At 41.9% G+C, this 12,372-nt stretch overlaps 1 protein-coding gene across 1 annotated transcript in view; it reads left to right on the top strand.

The window, feature by feature from the left end:
- The window catches only part of CFAP54 (cilia and flagella associated protein 54), a 1,106,494-nt gene that overhangs the window by 1,010,650 nt on the left and 83,472 nt on the right, over positions 1 to 12,372 (top strand). Inside the window, exon 64 of the mRNA XM_029597529.1 lies at positions 10,604 to 10,809. Coding sequence (XP_029453389.1) covers positions 10,604 to 10,809 — 206 coding nt within the window. The remainder of the gene's footprint in view (positions 1 to 10,603; positions 10,810 to 12,372) is intronic.

Here is a 12,372-nt window from a genome sequence, read left to right as displayed (position 1 = left end):
TCCTTGTCTCATCTCATCCAAGTTCCAAGATCCAAGTCCTTGAGTGAGCCCTTCCAAGTTCCAAAAGTCCTCGTTCGAGTCCTTCCAAGTTTCAAGAGTCCTTGTCTGAGTAACCGGAATTCTCTCCTCAATCTACGTCTGATTTCATTCCCAGTCTGAGCATCCTGCATCTGAGTTCCAAGTTCCAAGCATCTTCGTCTCGTCTGAGTTCCAAGTTCCAAGTGTCCTTGTCTCATCTGAGTTCCAAGTTCCAAGGGTCCTCATCTCATCTGAGTTCTGAGTTCCAAGCGTCTCTTCTCGTCTGAGTTTCAAGTTCCAAGTAACCTCGCCTTCTTCAAGTCTTCAAGCCTAGTCCAAGTCCGAGATCCCGTCTTGTTCCTAGTTCCAGTACCATCACCTGTCCTCGACCTCTGTCCATCCTGCTGCATCTGCCGCTCCCTAGTGGCAGGTCCGAAAGGGCTATCGAGTGGCTGGAGGGCTACCCCAGAGACCAGCATTGCGTTGCTGGGTCTCTTCCGGTATGTGCAGGTTCGGCAGAGGCTAGGGCAGTGGTCAGCCTGCTCCTCCCATGCTTGGACATGTCTTGCCTGCTGCAGCACTTCCACGGAGCTTCTCTCTGCAGTCGCATTGTGGTTCAAGGGCACAGATCTCCCCAGAATCGGGAGTGCTCCCTAGTGCTCCCGCAACACCTTGATTCCCCTCTTACAAAAAGGGGATTGGCTATGCTTCCTTGATTTGAAGGACGCATACACTCACGTCGAGATCTTCCCAAGTCACAGGAAGTATCTCAGATTTGTGGTGGGAAAACAGCACTTCCAGTACAGAGTGTTGCTGTCGGGCTAACATCGTCCCCCAAGTGGCTTCACAAAATGCCTGGCCGTGGTGGAGGTGCACTTAGGCTGGGAGTGCATATTTTCCCTTATCTGGATGATTGTTTGGTCAAGAGCACTTCTCAGGCAGGAGCCACTTGATCCATGCACTTGACCATTCGGGTGCTGGAGTCACTAGGGTTTGTCATCAACTACCCGAAGTTCCATCTCAGCCTCAGTTGGACTTCATAGGAGCGCTGCTAGACATGGCTCAGGCAAAAGCCTTCCTGCCATGTTCCAGGGTGGTCCCCTTGCCATCCATAGCAGCAGTGATTCAACAGAACCAGCAGATGTCAGCTCGGCTCATGTTGAGGCTGTTGGGCCACATGGCCGCAACTGTCCATATTACTCCCTTGGCATATTTGCACATGCACAGAGCCCAGTGGACCATGATGTCACAGTGCCAGGCCATACAGAGCCTCCAGGATCACATCTGAATCACCCCATGTCTCTGGGCCTCTTTGTCCTGGTGGCGGGTGCTCTCAAATTTGGAATGGGGAATATCCTTTCAAAGACCACCTATTTAAATTATCATAACCACGGATGCATCCACCCTGAGGTGGGGAACTTATGTAGAGGGGCTCCGCACCCAGGGCCTTTGGTCTGCTCAGGAAATGTCAAATTAATTTCCTGGAGCTCTGGGCTATCAGGTGTGTGCTGTAGGCTTTCAGAGATTGGCTGTCCAACAAAGTCGTCCTGATCCAAACAGACAAGCAAGTAGCTATGTAGTATGTCAACAAGTAGGGAGGCACAGGGTCATACCTCCTGCATCAGGAAGCGGTCCAGATATGGTCGTAGGCCCTGTCCCATGGGATGGGGCTCAGGGCCATATATCTGGCTGGAATGGAGAACGTGATAGCAGACAGACTGAGTTGTGCTTCTGACCCCAGGGGGTCTGAAGCACAACTCAGACCAGGGGGTAGCAAATCGGATCTTCTGCCTTTGGGGGAGCCCAGATGTGGATCTATTCGTGTAGCCCTGTAACAAAAAGGTGACTCAGTTTTGCTCCCTGTCCAGGACAGGGCTTCATCCAATAAAGTCAGCCATGCATGAGGACTAACATCTTGCTGTCCTAGGAGAATACCTGTAACAGGTAAGCAACTCTGCTTTTCTTTATCTTCTCATAAGGATATGTGTCACTTTCTTCAAGGGGTAAAGCATTTGCATCCTCCAGTTAGGCCAGAAATACCTTTGTGGAATTTAAATCTGGTATTGTGTTCCCTGACAGAGGCTCCTTTTGAACCTCTTAAGCAGGCAATTCTAAAGGATTTAACTTTGATGACCATGTTCCTGGTCTCAATTACTTTGGCAAGACTAATTTCTGAGTTACAATCATTGTCATGTTGAGCTCCTTTCTTGAGGTTCAATAGAGAGTCAGTACCATCTTTTTTGCCAAAGGTGATTTCGGCATTTCATTTTAATCAAAAGATTGTTTTGTCTTCATTTGATAAATCTGATTATAAGAGATTGATGGAGGCTCTGCATTTCTTGGATGTGAAGAGATAATTTTTGAGCTATTTGCAGGTTACAGGGGATTTTTGTCATTCTGAAAAATTATTTGTGCTTTTTGTGGCCTGCAATAAGGTGAGACCACTTCAAAAGCAACCTTTACAAGATGAATTAAATAAGCTATTTCTTCTGTGTATTTCTTGTTCTTTTACCCAAGGCAAGTCTTTTACCCAAGGCAAGGTAAGGCAAGGCAAGGCAAGTCAAGTCTTTTACCCAAGGCAAGTCTTGCCTCACAAATCTGCTTCACTTTTTTTGAAGGAGTTAATAAACATCTAGATAAAGGTGAACCGGAAGATATAGTATATTTGGATTTTCAGAAGGCGTTTGACAAAGTTCCTCATGAGAGGCTTCTAGGAAAAGTAAAACGTCATGGGATAGGTGGTGATGTCCTTTCGTGGATTACAAACTGGCTAAAAGACAGGAAACAGAGAGTAGGATTAAATGGACAATTTTCTCAGTGGAAGGGAGTGGGCAGTGGAGTGCCTCAGGGATCTGTATTGGGACCCGTACTTTTCAATATATTTATAAATGATCTGGAAAGAAATACGACAAGTGAGGTAATCAAATTTGCAGATGATGCAAAATTGTTCAGAGTAGTTAAATCACAGATTGTGATAAATTGCAGGAAAACCTTATGAGACTGGAAAATTGGGCATCCAAATGGCAGAAGAAATTTAATGTGGATAAGTGCAAGGTGATGCATATAGGGAAAAATAACCCATGCTACAGTTACACAATGTTAGGTTCCATATTAGGAGCTACCACCCAAGAAAGTGATCTAGGCGTCATAGTGGATAACACATTGAAATCATCGGTTCAGTGTGCTGTGGCAGTCAAAAAAGCAAACAGAATGTTGGGAATTATTAGAAAGGGAATGGTGAATAAAACAGAAAATGTCATAATGCCTCTGTATAGCTCCATGGTGAGACCGCACCTTGAATACGGTGTACAGTTCTGGTCACCGCATCTCAAAAATGATATAGTTTCGATGGAGATGGTACAGAGAAGGGTGACCAAAATGATAAAGGAAATGGAACAGCTCCCCTATGAGGAAAGACTAAAGAGGTTAGGTCTTTTCAGCTTGGAGAAGAGACGGCTGAGGGGGGATATGATAGAGGTGTTTAAAATCATGAGAGGTCTAGCACGGGTTAATGTAAATCAGTTATTTACTCTTTCGGATAATAGGACTAGGGGGCACTCCATGAAGTTAGCATGTGGCACATTTAAAACTTATCGGAGAAAATTCTTTTTCACTCAACGCACAATTAAGCTCTGGAATTTGTTGCCAAGGGGATGTGGTTAGTGCAGTTAGTGTAGCTGTGTTTAAAAAAGGATTGGATAAGTTCTTGGAGGAGAAGTCCATTACCTGCTATTAATTAAGATGACTTAGAAAATAGCCACTGCTATTACTAGCATCAGTAGCATGGGATGGACTTAGTTTTTGGGTACTTGCCAGGTTCTTATGGCCTGGATTGGCCACTGTTGGAAAAGGATGCTGGGCTTGATAGACCCTTGGTCTGACCCAGTATGGCATTTTCTTATTGTTCTTATATTGTTGGGAAACAAGCTCTAGGGGAGTTAAAGGCTCCCTCAACTTGAGCACAAGTTTCTTCTTGGGTTGAAGTAGGCATGGTTAATCCCATTGATATTTAAAAGGCAGCTACATGGACTACATTAAGTACATTTGTAAAACATTATAAGTTGGACATTCTTGCCAAACAGGATGTTTGTTTTGGTGCAACTGTTTTAAGAATGAGTTTGTAGTCTACTCACCATTAGTGTATGGGCTATGGTACTTTCCCACATGTGCTTGACTGGTGGAGCAGAAGGGCAGAGAAGGAGAAATTAAAACTTACCTGATAATTTCCTTTCCTTTACTTCTGCTCTACCAGTCAAGAAGCCCACCCGGAAGAATATTTTCAAGCTGCCTTGATTTATTTGAAAAAAAAAAAAAAGAGAGTCATGAGTGAGTTGGTATTTAATAGCCTATTATACTTTCTATGTAGGAGTTTCTTTTTCAAAATGAGTGCTTAAATTTTAATGACGTTATTTATTTATTTATTCATTCATTCATTTTAACATGTTTTGTATACCGTATATTCGGTTTTGCCATCATAATGGTTTACAGGTTAGGAGAGTAACATTAGAGTTAACACTTGTGTTAAGCAGTTTAATGTTTGGGGAGCTTTATGAGGAAAGATTTTAGTTTTAGATAGTTTCATAGGTTCACGGCCATGATTTGTGATTAGGTTTGACAGAGGTATAGTTGCTATAGAGGTTCTGCATATGACATACATACATGTGATGACAAAAAAAAATGTACAACTCTGCATCCAGATGATAGATGGAGGATATTATCCATATGTTCTTGACTGGTAGAGCAGAAATAAAAGAAAGAAATTATCAGGTAAGGCATTTCTCCTTATAAAGGAGAAAGGATGTCATTTTAAAAGTAAGATAAGAAACTAATCTATTAAAGGTATACAGTAAAACATACATTCTATTAGAATAGAAAAGAATTTGCAATACATAAGACCTTTCTGCCGACACCACTGAAACAGTACTGCCAAACTAAAACTAGAATTGGTAGCAAGTTTGAAATTGAAATTGTTTTGAAATGTATTAATCGCCTCACACTGCAGGCTGAGGCGATGTATAAAAAACATACATAAAATAGTTATATACATACATAAAATAATAAAATGCAGTGACCTATAATCATTAATAAAAAAAACAAAGTCAACCAATAAATTATTATTTAAAACATCTGCATCATTTACCTACAAGAAAACAGACAAGTAGTTAAAACATTAAAATATACTTTTAAAAGGCCTGTTGTAAGAAAAAAGTCTTAAGCATAGTCTTAAAAATCTTACTGCAGGGATTCAATCTCAATTCGACCGGTAGGGAGTTCTAAATACTGGTGCTGCAACAGAAAAGGTTGAATCTCTTATAGACGCAAGACAAGCAAGTTTAACTGAAGGAATATCTAGTAAGCCCAGCTGAGATGAACAAAGCAGTCGAGGTGGCTTATACACTTTTAGTAACACATTAATATCAGTTAATAGTAGGGGTAGTAGCCTCAAAAAATGTTGTTGTCTTTTTATTTTTGTTTCAGGGATGAACCATTTTGGGTCCACCCTTGGATCATTTTTGGTTTTGTTTTTAAAAAAAATTGAAAAACCTCCCAAACTTTCTCTTTTAATGCAATATTGAGCTGCACCCCACCATCTGAAAACCCTCACCCAACCTAGCCCACCCTCCCGACCTTCCCAGGATTGAACAATTCTGCCCTGGTGGTCTAGCAGGTGGCTGCCATTATTCAAAATGGTGCCACTGCCCTTTGCCCCTATCTTGGGACAGGGGCTACCGGTGCCGTTGGGCAGCCACTGTCACATGATAGGGGCAATGGGCGGCCCGCACCATTTTGAAAAAAAGGCAGCCATCAGCCCTTTGCCTCATCATGTGTCAGGACTGCTCAACAGCACCGGAAGCCCCTATTCTAAGATGGGGCAAAGATGGTAACTTTCAAATCTCCGCGTGGGCACAAATCGGCTACCCGTGAACACAATTTTACATCGATGCATGCATGTGCACACAAATCCTGCCTCAATTGCTTTAGGGGGCGAAATTTAGTAGGTATGCATGGCGATGCAATAGACCCATTTCCCAGTTCCCTCGCACTTTGCCCCTGTAAAGTAGCAAACTTCCTAAACCTCCTACCGAACCTGCCTCCCTTTTACTCTACAAGCCTCGATCCCTAACACCCCACTAAGTACCCTAGATTTTTTTGTTTTCATACTTACTCACTGTCCATAGCAGCAGCAGATTATGTGTTCCTCTGTCCCCGGCATGTGCTTGTGCGCCGATGGCACTGTCCCGGCCCGCCCAGACCCTGCCCCCAGCCTGCTTTTTTAAAGAAATCCTTCACAATGCGTGTACCGGGAAATATGCGCGTGGCTGCAGGCCTCTGAAAATCCATGCAACGTGCGCACATCCCAGCCACACACATTTCTTCCGGAATCGCCGCAAGTAGGGCTCTTAAAATTAGCTCTAAAGAGCAGCCGGTGCCATTGTGAATAATAGCAACCACCAGCCTGGGAGTGGGAGGTCACGCCTAGGCCCCCCCCCCTACTAGACCACCAGGGACATATTGATGAGTCTTGGGGGGGTCGGGAGAGTGGACGAGGGTTTTCAGCTGGTGGGGTCTCAATATTGTACTTAAAAGGAAGGATTGGGGGAGGTTCAGGGTTTTTTTGTTTTTGTTTTTTTTAAATATTGCTTTTTTGGCCAGTTCAAAAAATGATAGGAAAAGCAACACAGAATTGTGTGTTTTTTTCTATCATTTTTTTGAAAGTCTGAAATGAAACAAAATAGGAAATATCATCGGTATTTTCTATTTCATTTTGAACAACTGGTTAATAGTGTTCACCGTTACAGAGCTCTGAAGAAATGCTGGCAGTGTAAGTCATCCTAGTGTGTGGTGTGATAATCTGTAAAGTATCATGGAAAAATTGAGCAAATATTATGGTCTGGTTGTGTTGGGACCAGCTCCCTACTGACCAAATGCTTTCTCATCCCAGTTTTATTGATTACTATTTGTCTGCTTGCATAGGGATCTCTTGTATCTCCTCACAGTGGCCTGAGTACAACCTAGTGACCCTGCTGAGAAGGTACAATAGACCCTAGAGAAGGAGAATAGCTGGTAGTGTAGGGATTTGGGGTATAGCATAGCTGCAGCATTTCAGGAATATTGCAATATTTACAATGTTTGGAACAGTCATGCCATTCTTCTAACATAGCATTCACTTTTATATGCCACCTTTCTCATCTGAAGGAGTCCCAAGACAGTTTACAACCACTTGGCTAATGAACTTCCGCTATCGACCTCTCAGACCCCAACTCAGCCCTTCTATCTTGGAGCAACATTACAGAGACAGTAGCAAACAAATTATGTCCTCTAGCAACAAAAAAACTTAACCACAACTCCCCAAAAAAACAACCGTGGTTCACCAACGAACTCTGAAAACTCAAACAAAACCTCAGACAGAAAGAAAGCAATTGGCACAAAGCCCCGTGCTCCAGCACACTATCCGCATACAAACTCACTCTCCACCACTACAAGAACTCCACCCTAAGGCCAAAAAGGGATTTCTACGCTCACAAGATTCACGACCTTATTTTCGATGCTAAAGCATTATTTTCCTACGTAGCTGATCTAACTCAAGCTAATGCCCCAGCGATCCCTAACGACCAAGCACAATCCAAAGCCGACGAACTAGCACTGTACTTCCAAAACAAAATCTCCAATCTCTTAACTCTGTTACTCCCCAACCCCTCCTCTACTACTAGCTCCTACCATCTCCCTAACAAGAACATCTCCCTTGAAGCGTTTGAACCAACCACAGCTTCAGAGATCCAATCTCTAGTAAAGAAAATGAAACCCTCATCCCATCCACTCGACCATATACCTACAAAACTGCTACTGCTAATACCCGACACCATCTCCAAAACCTTGGCTGATATCATAAACTGTTCCTTATCTCAGGGAATCTTCCCAGATGCTCTAAAACTGGCATCTCTTAAACCTCTCCTAAAGAAACCGAATCTGGATCCAAAAGATCCCAACAATTTCTGCCCCATTTCCAATCTTCCTTTTGTGGCCAAGATAATAGAAAAATTAGTCAACTCTCAACTTTCTGATTACCTAGAAAATCATAAAATACTGCACCCCACCCAATTCGGGTTCCGCAAGGCATTAAATACTGAAAGCCTTCTCATTTCTCTGACTGACTACCTCATCATGGGCCTGGACAAAGGCCAATCCTTTATACTAATTCTCCTCGACATGTCTGCGGCCTTCGACACCGTCAACCATTCCATCCTCCTTAACCGACTGGTGGACATCGGAATAACAGGAATGGCTTTTTCATGGTTCACATCTTTCCTTAGTAACAGAGGGTACAAGGTCAAAATCAATAGCAAAGAATCCCTCCGCTGTGAGTCATTAATGGGAGTTCCGCAAGGTTCCTCCCTCTCCCCCACCCTCTTCAACATATACCTTCTTCCACTTTGCCAGCTGCTAACCAACCTCAAACTAAAACACTTCCTTTATGCCGACGATGTGGAAATACTGATCCCCATCAAAGAATCCATTACTAAAACACTCGAACACTGGGAAACCTGTCGATGAGAGATTAACCTTCTTCTGTCTAGTCTAAACCTGATACTGAACGCAGCGAAGACAGAACTCCTCCTCATCTCCCCGTAAAACAGTAATATCACACAAAGCGCACCATCTAACATCTTTGTCACCCAAGCAAGAGACCTAGGAGTTCTAATCGACAACAGGTTGAATTTAAAATCATTCATCAACCGCACCACCAAGGATGGCTTCTACAAACTGCAAGCACTAAAAAGAATCAAACCACTCCTCCACTTCCAGGACTTCAGAACGGTTCTCCAAGCCGTGATTTTCTCCAAGATAGATTACTGCAACTCTATCTTGCTAGGTCTCCCTTCCTCCTCCATTAAACCTCTTCAGATGCTCCAAAACACAGTAGCTAGAATTCTGACAAACACCAGAAGAAGAGATCACATCTCTCCCATTCTAAAAAATCTGCACTGGCTACCAATACATTTCAGAATTCTCCATAAGTCCATTACCATCATCCATAAAACCATCCATTCCCAAGCCCCTCTTAGCCTTCAAATCCCGCTCAGACTACACTCCTTATTCAGACCCATCAGAAAAGCCTACCGAGGATCGTTACATGTCCCCCAATCCAAAGAGACACAACACCTCTCCTTCAGGGAACGAGCCTTCTCCACGGCGGGACCTTCTATTTGGAACGCAATTCCCCCGGACCTCAGACAGGAACCATGCTTATTAACATTTAGAAAAAGACTTAAGACATGGTTATTTAGACAAGCCTTTCCCGAATCTCACTGACTCTCCCAATGGGCCTAACTGACTGACTGCAACAACCATCAAGATAATTCCAGCACTATGTAAATAGTTGTTCCTGTTCTTACTCCTAAAACTATTTAAGCTTCTTTTTCTTCTCCCAGTTCCTGCTTCCCCTGTTTTATTGTAACTTTCTCGCTTCTCTCCACCTGTTAAATGTTCAAGGTTATCACTCCCCTTGTTACTTGTAAACCGGCATGATGTGATTTTATCATGAATGCCGGTATAAAAAAGCTTTAAATAAATAAATAAAAATAAGAATACAATTACAATAACAAGCATAAAATATCTAAAAATACATCAGCATAAAAAATTTAACAATATCCCACCCTTAATCCAAAAACTCATTCACCCTCTACTCTCACTAAGGGATGGACAGAAGCACAATCCATCTAAATCTCATACCCAGTAACACAGGCCTTACCTAATCTCAGAGCCAAAAATTATCCAAGGAGGTTTAGAACAAGAACATATGTACAATAATGAGCATAAAATACCTAAAAATTCATAAACATAAAATAATCTAACAAAATGCAACCCTTAATCCAATAGCTCATCCATTCCTACTCTCACTAAGGAATGATTAGGACCACAATTTGCCCAAATTACATATATAGCAGGATAGATCTAAAGAAGGTACCTAGATAATTTCAGAAACAATCCAACAATATATTTAGATAATTTTTATGTTGGTTTTATAGAAGGTATCACAACATGCAAATAATCCAGTAGGATTGAGAGACATGCTGAAAAAAGTGCAAAAAGCGGAATATAAATCTAAATAAATAAAAATAAATAAATGTTTGGCAACATATTAATATTCTTTAAAACTAACCTTAAATATCAAGGGTAGTACTGATGTGTTGTGTGTTGTCTGATATATATTCCAATATAGTTCTTTAGTCATTTTGAAATCGTAAGAAAGAGAAACAGTGAAAAATTTCCCCCTAGTGCTTTGTGACATGTCTTGGCTTGTGCATCATACTCCTAATACTGGGTTGTAAATAAACTCACTAGAGAACATCAGATTCTGAAGAAAAAAACTGTAAAAAAGCTTTTAAAACATATATTTGGATCCCCTTCCCTTGTCTTCTAAAGGGATAGAAAGCCCTTCCTTACTGTGATAATTATGCTTATAAGTTTGAATAGTGACTTCACGTAAGTATACATTTGAATGATCTAACAAATCTTATTTCTGCATGTATCATCTTTAAAAGATAAAATGCACCTAGAAATATGTTAACTTCTCTTTCCAAAGTTTCTCCGAAGTCAGCAAATGAAATATGTTGGAAAGGAGACACACTGTATACATCTGTTGTCAACATTGGGATTGTTCAGCGTTTAGCAGAAATGCATCATTTCCTGAAAAAACATCTTTTTACTTATACTTCTTGCTGCATCAATGAGTCTCCAAAAGAACTTCAACCAAATTATGTAAAGTCAGTCATATCTCAGCATTCAAAGGTAATTCATTTATTAAAGAATAAACTTTACATAGCCTGAACTGCTTTCAGATTTAAAGTTCTTGAATGGAAGACAGTATACATATCCATCTATATAATGAGCTAATCTGCAAGCATTTCCAGGATACTGTGCAGCCACTGCACCAGTTTTCATAAATGAGGTATGATTGGAAAAGCCATAATATCTACATTATAGTCTATAAGTCATGAGGTTATAAAAACTGAACTTAAGCTGAAAATGAACCAGTTTTCAGATATGTGTGTTTATGTACGCACAATTTTATATGGACGTGTGCATGTGGGTGCAAATACCACCTCTATCGCGTAAGTGGGAGGATTTTAGTAGACAGGCGCACCAACGCAATTAGCAGTTTCCCCAGTTCATTCCAAGTTCACCCAGGTAAAGATAGGACTTCCTAACTCCCCTAGTTAATTAGCCTCCCTTTTACCCTGTTAGTCCCGACCTTTAAAATCTCGCTGACTAGCCTAGTTTTTTTTTTGTTTTAGGAGTAATCGCCATCCATAGTAGAAGTAAATTTAGGTAGTAGGAGACTGTGCATAAGTATTTACGCGCTGGTTTCATTCATAAATCCTGGAACACCTATGCCCAGTCCACGCCCCTTTTTCTGGTGAAAATGTTTGTGTGTATGCCAGGAGATAACGTGCGTATGTGGGCATTTTTTAAAATCTGAGTGGCGCACACAGCCCAATCTCTGCACATATCTTCCAGCTTTAGCGCATGTAGGGCTTTTAAAATTCACATTTAAGTGTTTTGAATTGCATTGAGAGATTCAGAGTACAGTTAAATACACTCAGACATAATATCAGTTGAACATCTCCATTAAGACACCTAAGATGGGTTCCTAATTTCAGCTAATTTCATCGGAAATTTCACCTATATTTAGGGAGCTAAATATAGGCCTACCATTCATTTTCCTAGATTAAGGTTACTGAGTTAGGTGCCTATTACTGAAAATCGGGAGCACAGTTAGGGCTGGGATTAAAAGTTAGGGGGCAGATATTAAAAAAAAACTGAGCTCCTAAATTTAGGACTCGAAAGTAAGTACCTAAGAGGGTCATTTTCTATAGCTTTCGCACGTGATAGCTAGATCAGGGCGGAGTCGGGGCAGAGTCGGCACCGGAAGAAGAGGAGTTGGGGTGGCACCGGGGCGGACGCAGCGAAGACGTCGCTGACGGCGAAAAGGTAAGGCCCCTTATCGCTGCCGGTAATGCGCCCAATAGCACCACCACCTTTCACGGTAGCGCTTTTGGTTTGCGAAAACTGGCAGCAATCGCACCGCAGTGGTGCGATCGCTGCCAGCTTTCGCAGGCCCGCCCCCTGCTTCGCCATCCCCCGGTACCGCACAATTCACTAAGGCCTGCGATTTTAGAAAATCCAGGCCAAGTTAAGAGCCAGTTTCCAGCTGAACTAAGCATCCTAAGCTGAAAATTTTAATAAATATAGGAACCTGAAAACTTAGATGCTAAATTTAGGCCTGCTGTTCATTTGCATAGATTTCGGTACCTAAGTTAGGTGCTTAGTTCTGAAAATTAGTGCTAGGCT

Source organism: Rhinatrema bivittatum, chromosome 4, assembly GCF_901001135.1.
Source record: "Rhinatrema bivittatum chromosome 4, aRhiBiv1.1, whole genome shotgun sequence".
Taxonomy (NCBI): Eukaryota; Metazoa; Chordata; class Amphibia; order Gymnophiona; family Rhinatrematidae; genus Rhinatrema; species Rhinatrema bivittatum.
Note: the sequence above shows the minus strand (reverse complement) of the source record. Positions and strands in the feature narration are given on the sequence as shown.